The sequence below is a fragment of the Urocampus carinirostris genome, chromosome 3 (assembly GCF_059441175.1).
Source record: "Urocampus carinirostris isolate Australia breed hairy pipefish chromosome 3, RoL_Ucar_1.0, whole genome shotgun sequence".
NCBI lineage: Eukaryota > Metazoa > Chordata > Actinopteri > Syngnathiformes > Syngnathidae > Urocampus > Urocampus carinirostris.
In genome coordinates this window covers 53179591-53194157 of record NC_142351.1, presented here as the reverse complement: position 1 = coordinate 53194157, position 14567 = coordinate 53179591, and the positions used below count along the sequence as shown (strand labels likewise).

At 40.8% G+C, this 14567-nt stretch overlaps 1 protein-coding gene and 1 long non-coding RNA gene across 3 annotated transcripts in view; one reads left to right on the top strand and one right to left on the bottom strand.

Annotated features, from left to right (window-relative positions):
* The window catches only part of iqsec2b (IQ motif and Sec7 domain ArfGEF 2b), a 74898-nt gene extending 61150 nt beyond the window's left edge, over positions 1-13748 (bottom strand). For both annotated transcript variants that reach the window (XM_088332440.1, XM_088332441.1), the window contains exon 1: positions 12432-13748. In XM_088332440.1, coding sequence (XP_088188566.1) covers positions 12432-12859 — 428 coding nt within the window. In that variant the 5' untranslated portion in view covers positions 12860-13748. The remainder of the gene's footprint in view (positions 1-12431) is intronic.
* LOC148370105 (uncharacterized) lies at positions 8758-13221 on the top strand. The gene is made up of 3 exons (XR_015850087.1): positions 8758-8835; positions 9177-9684; positions 12178-13221. It is a non-coding gene; the product is annotated as an uncharacterized LOC148370105 (long non-coding RNA).
* Positions 13749-14567: the final 819 nt, after the last annotated feature.

The window sequence follows — 14567 nt, the reverse complement described above, 5'->3', positions numbered from 1 at the left end:
TATTTATGAGGCAAGTGACGATAGAAAGTGTGTTATCACCGTTTCCACAGCAACGGCAGATTCTTGTTTCCCTCGCAACAGCAAGGGAAAGAGCACTTTTTTTGGCAGACAATTCGCCGCTGATTCATTTTCAAGCTCGACGGTTAAAACCAGCCGATGATGACGGCGAATTTAGAATGCGAGTTTAGGTGGAACCCGGATTACCACTTGAAACCTCAAACCTGCTAAAAATATTTCGTTTGAGACCCAAACCGACACGTTTTTACCAGGACTGTTGCCGTTTTTAGACAATGGATGACGCAACAACAGTAACAGAAAAGATGACGGTACAGCCTGGCAAAAGACCAGTGAAGCCAGAAAATTTCACAATGCTTGTATGGTTTCTTTTAGCGCTTAACAGGCTAAGAAAAAAAGGGAGGAGCGAGCCATGCCCATCGAGTGGGTGTATTAAGACTTGTGAAACATGAGCATATAAAACACATACAATACGGACATCTTAAAGGTAGTAAAATTTTGGTGTAGGAGTGGGCCATGCTGGGAATTGTGGGTATAGATTCATACCCATCCGATACAGATTTTTTACATAAAAATGTCATGATCCTTAATAATTGAACTCCTCTCCCTTGAGTTGGTTTATAGCAGGGGTCGGCAACCTATGAGGGGTTAACCAGTGGCACGCGAGCGCACGCACGGCAAAATAATACAAATAATAATTATTTTTTTAAAGCGCATTTTTACCTGAAGTTTAGACATTTTCAGTTGCGCGCCGTGTTTAGCCCCCCTCCTTTTCTGTTTCGTGTGTGAGCGCGTGTCTGCGCCGCGCCTCACAGAGGAGAGCTCCGTTTTAACGCAGCCAACGAAACACACGAGTGCGATAAATGAATGAATTATGATGGCTCTTCGAGCGAAAATATCTCGTTCTTTTCAGCCAGCGAGGACAGACGAATGAGGCTTTGTGAAAAAAATGACCGTGCTGTTTTGTGCATTATGCCTCGAGAGCGTTGTACCTCGCACAGCAAGTGTTAAACGTCGTTACGAGACGAAAGATGAATTCTTAAAACCTTTGTCACCGCTAAAAACAACACTATCATATTGCTCACTGCATAGCAAAGCACAGAAAACCATTTACTGATGGCGAATATTTTTAAGTAGCGTGTGTGTGCATGTATGCGTGTGTGTGGGTGTGTGTGCGGGTGTGTGCGTGCGTACCTTCCGCTTTGCTGCAACAAAATATTATTGATGAATGGTATGGTAGCTGTCAATGGCACTTGTTTTTTGATTGTAGTTCATTGTTAATGAAGAAGGGTTAATTCTGGTTAATTCTTGTGGCAAAAGTCATAGATGGCTACTGGCCTTTCCACTTGTTATTCACATTCATTTTTTTAGTTGACTGATGAACAAGAATAGTGGAAGATAAATTGGTCAGTTATACCAGTGTTATTTAACCAGTGTGCCGGGGCACACTAGTGTGCCGTGAGACCTTGTCTAGTGTGCTGCTGGAATTTGCCCAATTTTATCTTTTCCAAAAAATCAGGCCTTTATTCAGTATTTTTGCAATCTTCTGACAAGGAAGTGCAATAGTCATCCATATCAGTAGGTGGCAGTAGATTTTTATATACTTTTTATGTATTAATTATCTGCTCTTGAGGTAGCACAGTACATGTAATAACTTAATTTGTTTAACAAAGCTTTTTAAGATTGCACTGTAAAGAATACAAAACATAAAGCACATTATTCTGTTTTATTTGAAGTATTATTTTCTTCTTTTTGAATACTAATTATGTGCTTATGAGGTAGTACAGTGAAATATTTGACATAACTTCATTTTCAAACATTTTTGACGGACGGTGTGCCTCGGAACCTTTTTATAAGTAAAAGTGTACCTAGATTTAAAAAGGGTTGAAAAACATGTGCACGTTTAAGACCGGATGTGGCAAACTTTTACGAAAACTGAAATCAAAAGAGATTGTTGGAGCGGATTACTGAAGCACGGACTTCAAATTAAAGCAGCTAACATGCATGTTTTTGGAATGTGGGAGGTAACCCACGCAAGCACGGGGAGAACATGCAAACTCCACACAGGAAGGTTCGATCTCATGACCTCAGAACTGTGCCGCACACGGGCTAACCACTGCGCTGCCATGCTGCCCACTATTACAAACCGCCAATGTAATTTGTAGCTGTTAAAATTTTCGATACAAATATTTTTTTTCGATTTGCAGTTTTTCTTGAAAAAGTAATTTGCTATGAACTAGCGTACTAAACTATGGAGGATTCTTAATATTTGGTATCGCTGAAATGTTCTTTATATTCTTTATTTTTGAATAACAGTTCTTCAGTAATTTAATAATGGCTTTAGGGACAGGTTTTTGGTGGTACCTGTAGTCAGCCCCCTTTCGGTGAGTCTCGTGTTAAGTAAAAAAAAGTAGAGAAGAATTTATCGACCTACGAGTATTTAAATAATGCACTTTTCTGATATTTCGTGTGTGTTTTGCTTATTATTTAAATCAATATAATATTTTTTAAAGAATGAGGTTTTTGAGCAGTAGAAGGCAATAAGTATTAAACAACTTCCTGAAATGTCAATGCTAATCGGAAAAGCTTACCAATATGGTAATCGACAAGTTTTTCAATACGCTCTGCTCATATAAAGGCATCCCCACTGGACATTTTCTGGATCTTCCCAATGGATGATCTTGAAAAGCGAGCGATTGGAATACAAATTGAAACTTGTGACGTGAGCGTTGGTAGCAGGATGTGCATCGAGTGCGCCGCAGCGCCCCCGCTTGCACGCCCGCTCCATATGCCGAGAAAGCATAGAAACATCGCCCACGTTCGGGTTCGGTTCCCTCCCACGCTACGCATGCATGAGCCGCATGCAAGAGCCTGCCACACCGTTTCTATCACGGGCAGTTTAGCTTGCAGCATTTTGACAGAGGCTGATAACAAAATGTCTCAATCTACTACACTCGAACTAATAAAGCAGTGACGTGCAGTCAGGTTCCTGTTTGGGGAGTCAGATTTACGAATAAATGAACATAGATCTTATTCATCATTTGATTGGCAGAGCCAGAAAACAATATATAAACCGGCATAGAAAAATGAAACGTTTCATTGTTTTAAATTAACCTATGAATGAAGTCTATGTGCTGCTCCTTTTGTATACAAGTATCAATAAATAGGTAATTATTCATTATGAAAAAGAAAAAAAAACAACTGGATGGCTTGACTTGCTGTTAGCTGGTTAATACTATCACTGTGGTGTGCACCAAGTCAGAATCTTTTGTCTCACTACATACATCTTCTTTATATCATTTGATTGACAGAGCAAGAAAGCGATACATAAACCATAGAATAGAAAAAAGTTGTCTTGTCTTACTTTGACTTATACATTAAACAACAAACAAAAGCGTCAATTGATAGATAATCTTCCATTATCCCAAAATATCCATGCAACAAGAAAAATTAGAAGATGGCTAATACTGTCACTAATTCTATTGTTTGAGGCTGAGGAGTGGGTAAAATCAGAATCTTTGGTCTCACTATCGCCCTCTACCATGAGGCAAGAGAAATGCATGCCTCGCTCTGCATCTAAAGTCACTCAGCACAGTAATACATTACATACTTATTGAAAAAGAAAATCACAAAATTGAGAAGTTTAATGAGTAAGAACTTTAACCCTGTACCCTGTAAAGCCCAGATCTAGAAAAATAATATATAACTTTTTTAAACCATTTAGATGGTGTTATAAGAGGCCTTCGGGGAAGGATTTAAAGGATTTGCAATTTTATTTTTTTTCTGGAAAGTTTGTAATATTACAACCCTGCGGCAAAGGGCTAGCAGAATTTCCTGTTGGGTAAATGTTTATACCTCACTAAAGAACAACAATTCATGATTAATTGCTTGAAAAATTAAATAACTGAAATGGTATTTCTGAAAGTGTTGTTGCTCAGCCAAAGTTTTGCAGCTAGTGAAAGTTCTACGCCTTTGGGCCGGGCTTATATACAAATGTCCCATCCAGAATCATTGTTAAATCTAACAATTGCACCTCGTGACTACGATATGTTAACGTGAACAATAAGAAGACATTTCCAGCGATTTTTAGAAAAAACAAAAATGTGTTTTACAGAGACGACACTAAATACAGTGTATTATATTTGTATTTCATATTTCCATGATAACAGTACATCAATGCAATAAATAAAGCCTGGAAAGTTTATTGGGCTTGGTGGGGGGGATTTTTGTTTGAATGTATGAGGTGAGTTGGTTAATTATGTAGAAACACTTGAATAATTTGAAATCAGCCTCATCCATTATGAGCATGTCCTTCAATCAATCCATTCGCCTGGCAAAGTCGAAGAGCAAAAGTGGGAGTAGAGTAGTAAATTGCAGCTCATCTGAGTCAGAGCTGCAGCAATGAACATGGGTCACAGCAAGCGACTCTGCATATGTGAGTACTGTATGCGAGAGAGATAAGAGTTTTAAATGCAGCAAATGAAGCCCTGCGTGAAACTGAAACTAGTAGCATCCTTAAAGAGAGCATCAAGCACCTCGCAAGTCTGTTTCGCTCAAATTGTTCAGACCGCGAACAAGCAGCTCACTTTTGTTTTCGTTGTTGTTTTTTTCTTATGTGACAGATTCATTTTTCATATCGGTGCCAACGATAGTGGCCCTGAACTGATCCTGACCCCAAAGTTTGTCAGCCTCTTGGCCATTAACAGTGACGCTTCATATTAATGTTGGATCACAAGTTATCATGATTATTTCTGGACTCCTCTTCGATAAGATGTTTAATATAGGGCTGCCTGCCAGTGAACTAACGCCTGTCAGGACTCTTGCATCTTTTATGTCGGGCGTACAACTTTTTTAAACGTCTCTACCCGGGTGGCAGACAACTTTTTCAAGGAAAAAAAAAAACCCAACCGAAAGATTTTTTTTCAAAACAAACATTTGCTTTATTCCGATTTCTAAATCTTCGTTCGGTTTGGAAATTTTGGTTCGTTTGGCAATTTGCATACTCAGCAACCAATCAGAAGACTGCATCGAATAACTTCGTGCTTTCGGACTTTCCTGAGCGTTATAAAGTCGCTCATTTGCATATCATTTAGACGCACAGAGAACACGAGAAAAATGGATAAGTGGTAAGGAATCAAGCCAAAACCTCAGACCCAGAATAAATATTCAAAGGAAGCAAATTTGATGACACTAGGAAAACAAAAAGCATCGTGGATGACAAACTAGAAAAGAATGCTGTTTACAGCGAGCAAGAAGATAATCACTAACCAAGAGTAGCAAATTAAAAAGTCTTTGCAAAGCCTTTTTTTCTTCACCTTCTTCATCTAGGGGTAAAGTCGAGCTTTGGGCTAACAGTCATTAAATGCGATTGCACTAATTCATCTGAAACGCACTCCATGTGTGTCCTGTTCCCCTGCAGCGGTGCATTATGCCAAGAGACGCTTTGAATGGCTCCTGTGAAACACATCCGTGTGACCTCTCCTCAAATGAACCAAAATCAGAGAAGCAAACCAAAAACGGCGCCTTGCTGTTTGTGGGCAGAGGTGCTTGAAGATTTTGTGTCAGCCGAAAGCCTAGTGTTGTTCATGGCCCTTTTAGCAGGCCAACAATAAGAAGGCAACCCAGGACAGCTGTTGATAACAGAAACACCCCGCCGGGACAGCCGGGCGCTGGATAAAAATGCTTTGCTTGGCAAAGTGCAGCTGTGGCACATAAACACTGCCCTAAAAAAAAAAAAAAAAAAAAAAAAAAAAAAATATATATATATATATATATATATATATATATATATATATATATATATATATATATATATATATATATATAAACAAAAGGATTGAAACGAGGCAAAGAGAGCAAAAGGGCAGACGTGAACACTGCAGCTGACTAGAGGGAAAAAATAGTCATTAAGACTGCAAGAGCACACACAATGACCAAATGGAACTTTGACGCCTGTCAAGGAGAACTTTTTTACAAAAATGGAAACCGACGGGCAAGCATTTATTTTTAAACGAAAATAAAAACCTTGACGTACTCTTCAAAGTATTTTTGCTTCTTTTCAACTTTTACTTACTTTTTTGTTAAATCAAAACATTAACTATTGGTTTACTTTGAAGTGGAAGTCAAGATAAAGGATTTCCTAAACCTGGGGCCGGACCAGGGCTGCAACTAACGAATATTTTCATACTCTATGGAATCGGTCGATTATTTTTTTTTAAAGACAATTTTTATTTCCTCCTCTTTATTTAAATAGTGCACAAAAGAACAGAATATTCTATCATATAACACAATAAAAAATCCAAGTGTTTGTCAATAAACAAAAATATATACCACTATTGCTATACACCTGCAATTATGTAAGATACTCTTTACTACCACCTTATGCAAAGATCATATTATATTTTTATTGGAACAATTTGTTTTATCCGCATATGAACACCCACTTTTCAAAATCTTGTCACATGAGGGAGTATGAAGCGGCCGGGATGAGGATCAGCACCTCTAAGTCCGAAACCATGGCACTCAGCCGGAAAAGGGTGGCATGCTCCCTCCAGGTTGGGGATGAGATCTTGCCCCAAGTGGAGGAGTTCAAGTATCTTGGGGTCTTGTTCACGAGTGAGGGTAGGATGGAACGGGAGATTGACAGACGGGTCGGAGCAGCGTCTGTTGTCATTCGGACCCTGTACTGGTCCATCGTGGTGAAGAGGGAGCTGAGCCGAAAGACAAAGCTCTCGATTTATGTTCCTACCCTCACCTATGGTCATGAACTGTGGGTTATACAAGTGGCTGAAATGAGTTTCCTCTGCAGGGTGTCTGGGTTCTCCCTTGGAGATAAGGTGAGAAGCTCAGTCATTCGGGAGGGACTCTGTGTAGAGCCACTGCTCCTCCGCATTGAGAGGAGCCAGTTGAGGTGGCTCGGGCATCTGATAAGGATGCCTCCTGGACGCCTCCCTCTGGAGGTGTTCCGGGCATGTCCCACCGGCAGAAGGCCCCGGGGGCTACCCAGGACACGCTGGAGAGACTTTGCGTCTAGGCTGGCCTGGGAACGCCTCGGGATCCCGTCAAATGAGCTGGAGGAGGTGGTTGGGGATAGGGACGTCTGGGCTTCCCTTTTAAGGCTGCTTCCCCGTGACCCGACCCCGGATAAGTGGAAGACAATGGATGGATGGATGGATGGATGATTTGTTTTGGGGTAAAATCTTCTAATATGATAGTGTTTCCAATATGAAAATGATATATAATATAGTTAAGAATGTGCCCCTTGTGTAAGGTTAAGCATGTCATTATTTTTATTTTTATTTTTACTTTCTTTATTTTATTTACATATATTCTGTTTTTTGTTTCTTCTGCAGCACTTTCTGTTCCCTTGAAAATTGTTAACTTTGTTTTATGATGAAACAGTCAAACACTACAAAAGTGAAACGCTCATGCCAATTTTGTTTATAACGATTTTAAAAAATGTACGATAAATGTTTTATAAAATCGTCCTTAGCGCTTTCTGCTGGATCAAATTGGTACTACAACTGTCAGCATCACAAAAGAATTGGGTGCACGCCTACTTACATTTTATTTACTTAGTGGCTCATAAATCACGTGATACAACCAATAGATGAGCTAATTAGTTACCAGCCCTTTTAATAATCGATTTTAATCAATGTTATTGATTAGTTGGCCCCCCAAAACTTTTCCTAATGGTGCGGGAAGCATCCATAGTTTTTTTGTTCCCATATTTTTATTTTTCCAAGATCATTTTTTTTTTTAATTTTTAATTCTTTTTTTTACGGCGAAAGAGTGATCCAGCATTAACTGAAGCGCGAAGTAGCCAAGGGTCTCTGTTTTGAAATATGTCACTCCCTACAATATATTTAGTCTTAATTCAATGCTTTATGACTTTGTTTATTTAGTCGAATTATGTAACTTCATTACGTATTATTTTGTAGCCAGAAGTGGCCTTGAGCACCATTGTTATGTCTATCGCCTTACTTCTCTGTATATAGGGTGGTAAGGCCATTTTCAGTGCGACAGTGCTCGAGTGAAATGTGGAATCCTTTGACTGTTTCATGTTTAACTTTGCACCAAACTGAGAATAGCGTTACAATCGGCTTATGGACTGCCCTTTTAGTATAAGATCGAGGATAAGATATTCCAGTATTTACATTTGTAAATTTCTCCAGCCATTGTCGGTCACTCATTTATGTACAGAATATTCTGTAAATAAAACCTTCAAAGGAACTACTCAACTTTTTTCAGCCCTTTTTCGATAACCTACCTTCTTTCTACCCGGAATCAAATAAAAATAGGAAAGAATAAAAGATTATTTATAACAAGCTCAAAGCATTAGAGCGCTCTACTCCTAGCGAGTAAGTGGGTCACGAAAAAGTCACAAAAAAGAGTAAAAGAAGCACGCAAGACAAAACAATGCCTCACTTCAATGGAAATGTTCATAAGGCGCTTATAGTGACAAGGATTCCGGTGAAGTTGTCTCAATTTGGTTCCCCTGCACTCTACAAGGCCTAGCAAAAGATTTTGCGCCATCTTTCTGCTACTCAAGCTAGTCAAGGTTGTGTTTGTGCAACAAGACAGTTTGAGGAAAACGCTGCCCTCATGCGCTCGCCCCACCCCCTGTTGACAGATGGCAAGGCAGCGTGAGTTTCACCTATTCTATTTGACACAAACAGCCAATGAACACACACACCCACCCTCCCCTTTCTCAGTTTACAACACACACTCGAGTCGCGACACAATCAGTTTCCGGTCAAGATGTTTCCGTGTGGGCGGTAGCCAAGGGCACTGAATTTTTTCCTCCGTGGGCAAGCGCAGGTAACTATCCAAGGGGCCATGCATCACCCTATTTAATAATCTTCCAACTAATATGTGCTTCTGTGGGATGACTAATCCCGCCCCCTGCGGGATGAGAGCAGGCTGCTTTGCTTGATGAAAGACGGGCTTTCTTCTGAATCACAAACCGACGAGCATGTTGAGTGTGAGGCAAAAAAAAAGTTCAAGTCCACAAATGACTGTCCTAGCCTGCAAGACTGTCACATTACGTTTCGCTGTTTGCCTTTCTCCAGACACAGATTGCTGCCTACTCACAAAGCTAAAAGCTCACAGGACAAAAAAAGTGTGTGATTGTGTGTTTTTGTGTGTTCGTGTGTAACAAGGACAGATGCGCTCGGCCTTGAGGAACGGTGATACGTTACCGGGGTTGGGAAAACAGACGCTACCCAACCAACGAACCAGTTCTGGACGATCGTTCGTGAGTTGAATTTGTTCGTAAGTTGCTTCAGTGCTATATTTTGTATGTTTATCCATCCATTATCTGCACCGCTTATCCTCAGTAGGGTTGCGGGGGTGCTGGAGCCCATCCCAGCCATCTCCGGGCAGTGGGTAAAGGACACCCTGAACTGGTTGCCAGCCAGTCGCAGGGCACACAGGGACAGATCGTGCGCTCGCTCATTCACACCAAGGGACAATTTTCGACCTGCCAATTAACCTGACATGCATGTTTTTGGAATGTAGGAGGAAACCCGAGTGCCCGGAGGAAACCCACGCAAGCACGGGGAGAATATGCAAACTCCGCACAGGAAGGTTGGTGGCTGGATTTGAACCCATGACCTCAGAACTGTGCCACACACGTGCTAACCCCCGCGCCGCTGTGCTGCCTATTTTGTATGTTTAAGGTTTGTATAATTATGTTTAAGGCTTGTATAAGTAAAATAGTAAATGGTCTGCATTTATATACCGCTTTTCAAGTCAATGAAGCGCTTTACAATTTAACCTGTGTTGTTTTGCACTCAAAAATAAACATTTCATAAAATGATATGCCCTATAAAGATGAATAAAGTGAGGTTGTACTTGCACTTCAAGAGGTCCCCTCCGTGGTAAAAAGTGGCAGAAAAAAAGCGTTCCGGCCATTTTCTCAAACGCATCAAGCTTTCTTATTCCACTTTCGTTTCAAAAGAAACGGCTCGCCTCTTCCTTACCCTTTACACCAACCATATTGAATGGATGCACAAGATATTTAACAATAAAAATGTCAAAGTTCTTAGTGTGCTAGAGATACAGTGCATTGTGTATACAGTACTGTACACACAAACTAGGAAATAGAAGCCAGATTTCTTCTTCGGTGCGGATGCTGGGTGAGCTCTCACAGCGCCACGCGGCAGGAAGAAGCACTACAGTACTGTCCTCTACTCTGAAAAAGGTGTTCGGATATTTTTCGACATCCCAAAAGAATGATCATATGCGCCGGAATCCGTAATTCGAATGTACATAAGTCGGGAGGCGTCTGTAATTATCGACCGTTATGGGTTGTTTAGAGACTTATACCGATCATTAGCATTAAGAGGAATTCGATAACCGATATTTGGAGCCGATATTCAATTGCTATAAAAGCTTACAAATTGGCGTAAGAAATGTATAATAGTGTAAACAGAAACAAAGAATATTTGTTATAAATTCTAGTAAAAGTTGAATGGCTCTCAGAAACCTTTTACAGTACATAAATGAGAAATTCAACTAACATGACTAATTTTTCACTTAAAACAAAAACTAACACTGCAGGAAATAATATCGTAGAAAAGGAACATAAGAACGTAAATAGCTCTTTCATTTGTTTTTACAATAAATAAATAAATTAAAAAAGTCAATAAAACCGACATAAATTATATTAACTTCAAACAAAAAATGCATTGAAATATCAATTAGAGCTAGAGTGACATACTTATGTTATGTTAACAGCTAATCACTCAGCCTTCCACTCTTTTCATGCTCTCAATCACAAACATAAACCTTTGATTGACAAAATAATGTTATGATAAGAGCTAATCAGTCTCACACAGACGCTTTTCTAATACAGACCTTTTAAAATCTAACTATTATCAGCGGACTTGATTCACAGGCACGCGGGAAGTTATCAGGGCTGTTGCTGTTTACTCCACTGTAACGCTATTGTTACTGCTTCAGTGGCTCCGCCCCAGGTCGTTTATCCAATTAGTAGGCACTGGGTGGGTAGCGTCCGAGACAAAATGAGGTAAGAGAGGGAGAGAAAGGCTCAGCTGCATCTGAGCCCAATTAATGAGCCCGCCGAATGAATAAAAATTCCGACACGGATATCCGTCAAATTTCCAAATATCGGTGCCAATAATTGGTCGACCTCTTGTTGATAAATACAATGTAGGTATTCATCAATTGATTGATTTGTTTTTGGTACCCCACCCATAGCATGCGATTAAATCGCTTCAGAAGTTCCATCTTATGGTTGAAAATTTCTGATCTCAGAAGAGCTAACATACAAACACCTACTGACTAGGGCACAGGTTGGCAACGCAAAATGTTTTAAAAGTCGTAATGGACCAAAGAAACAAACAAATATATGTTTGGAGAAGCAAAAATTCAAAGCTTTACATAAGCGGAAGGTGATACATACGGTGGTACCTCTACTTACGGATGCCTACATACGAGTTTCATGTTACAAAGTAGCTATACGGAAAAATATTGCCTCTAGTTACAAAGTCAAAAATACATTACAGAACGGTACACGCTGCTATTCGCCGCTCCAAGATTTTCCCGAACGTGCTACCAGCAGGCTCGTTGTGTCACCATCACAGTTCAGAGTTCACTGAGAAGGTGGAGGAGGGTTTCCGCCTACGCGCGTTCAATCAGCCCAAATTAAAGACATTTTCGCTAAATTCCATGAAGTCTCTGAATTTATGGAAAGGAATCACTGGGAAAAAAGTTTTCACGAGTTGGGTTATTGCTGCAGCTCCCTCGAGCATTTTCACCAGATTGTCAAAAGCCGGCAAGAGCGGACGTCATAGTATCAGTTTTTCAATAAACGCGAGACAAAAAGGTCAATTAACATTTTTTCACTTTCCTTTATTCTTGTTTTTTTACGTTATGTGCCTCTCCTTTTATGTTTATTGTGCTGTAATTTAACATGTATTTGTTTCATGTTCTGATGCTATTTTTTGATTTATTAAAAAATATATCAAACTGTACTTCTGCGGGGCTTGGAACGGATAAGCGCATTGACATACAAAATGCGTTTCTACTTACAAAGTCTTGAGGCTATGAATCTACTCCCAAACAAATTAATTATATCTATATATATTTATTCATTGGAAAAGTGTAATTTTATGTGTCATGTTTGTCGCCCTACAGAAACCATAATCATTTTGGATTATCGAACAAGGAACAATTAGGGAGTGCCAAAAAGGTGCTGGTTTCTGACCTGTGGACTATTAGGAGCTGGAAATGGTTGCTGTTAGATTCACACTAGTTTCTGCAGAAATACACACTTGTTGCTCATAAAACGGTCCAGAGATGACAAAGGGCCTGAACCTAATCACATGCGCAAGGAAAATTGCCTAAAAGTACTCAAAATTGGATGAGCAGGGCATGTTTGTTCAACTTACTTTCTGCGAATGGTGGCACCAGTGCTGGTGTCAGTGCTGTCAGTGCGCTCCAGACGCTCCCTCTCTGCATTGGACGAGCCACAGGAGAGTCCCCGGGTCAGCCTGGTGTGGGTCCGTTTCTCTCTGCCTGGCACCGGAACTGTGCCAGGTCCGCCTTTGGTCTGAGGCAAGGACGTTTCCCCATCGCCTGCGAGTGACGAAGGCTGGCCTCGCTCGTTGTTCGGCTCCGGAGCATCCGAGCCTCTGGTCCGAGGATCACGGTCCTTCCTGAGGTCTTGGTTTTCCTGGCTGACCTGGTCCAGCTGGCCCTGCAGCTCCTCAATGCGCCGCCGTTGGGTCTCTAGGAGCTTAGCCTGACTCTCAATGATGTTGTTGAGCTCCAGGAGGTACTCCACAGCCCGGTTGGGGCTTTCCGGGCTGGTCTCCATGGTGGGAGCCCGGATCCGTCCCCCCCACCAGCCCTGATGAGTGGGGGGGAGGGAGGACTGGATGGAGACACTGATAGACGAACAATTGGTGTCCGGCACGGAGAGAAAAGTCACAAAAACGATGGTTTGCAGCTGACTACATTGTCGTCACAATGGAGGGCGCCCAAGCTCGGAGACTAAATTTTCATGGAATCACTTTTGGACTGAACTGTGCAAATGCTCAAAAACAAGCGGGAGAATGTGTCGATGATTTGGTCGTCTGTTGCCATTTTCAAAGAGTTTGCAGAGTTTTTGTACAGCGTTCTGCCAGTTATTGATTGTCTGAAGGATGCCAGGAGGCCAATAAAGACACCTAACGTTTCAATGCCAAACACCTACCAGTTTGACTCCATGTCCCCTATATCTGACTTGTGGTTCTTGGGGTCAAATGGCCATGTTTTTTTTTCTAGAAATGATTTTTTCCTGATCTACCACTAACAGTCAATAATTACATAAGTGTCGCCTACCCACGCTCTAGAAGCCCACGCTGCGTCTCTTCTCCTTCAACCCATGGCGCGATGCGTCGTCACAGCACAAAAAGTACGCAAAGTTGCCATAGGGAGCGCATCCCAGCCCTCAGAAGTAGCAGATCCCCTTAGCAGCTGATCAACTGCATCATTTATCTCCAGCGTCCAGTCGCGATGCAGACTTTTTATCCACTTAGCGCAAACCCAAATTACGAAGGGCAAAACTCGTATCAACTGAGAGGCGCTGTGAAAATTCTGCGACTTTTCCCCATTACCGAAGAGGAGAATGCCTGTGCGCGTGCACACGGGCCGTGATTTCGAGCCGAGTAGCGTGCCGGTGCGCTTTAGACGCGTCTGGACTGCGAAACCGCGCTCGATCTTGCTTGGAACGTTGCAAGCAGCCAGTGGTGAATACTGATTTCCGCTCCATACTTCCAGAATAAAACGTCATATTCGTGACTTCAAGTACCTGTCAAAGTAAAACACGAACTAAAACTGCTTCTTACTAAGTCGTACTTTCGAAACTTATAATTTAATTAAACAAACAAACACAAAATCAAGTGCATATCCCAAGACAAAATGTACATAGAAGTGATAACAAATGTACTGTTGCTTTATTAATTTGAATTATCTTTAAAGTCATACAAATCAACGTTGATAAGATTATACAAGAGATTATACATAGCACTCCAGGGTGAACATGTAATAAAGACTTGTGAAAGTGAAAAGTTAAATCAAATTCTGTCAGGATAAATAGGCAAAAATATTTACAATGTAGTGCTTGGACTAGACTAAAGACTGGCCACGGTTATAATAATAGGGCAATGAAAGAATAGGAACAGTAGTGCAATGAGTACTCACATACTGGTCCCTGCAGTTTTTAGTTAGTGCAACATAAGAATGGTTAATGGAGTCAGATAACCAATTCGAACAATTTGGTAAACGATATATTTTAATATTTAATTCCCAACATGGCGCAAAACGTTAAGTGACATGCATGCTTGTGTGGCTTGTGTAAGTAAGTGCTTTTCTTAGACATGCTCAAATAAACTCTTGTTTTTTTTTTATCTTTTTGGGGGTTTTGGGATGGTGTTTGAACTGTATTTGAAGCAGTCCTTTCACCAATACTTTCACCAAACACAACCTACATTCATCCAACAATTTATACGCGCTCGTTGATGGAAAAGATGAACAAGAAAGCC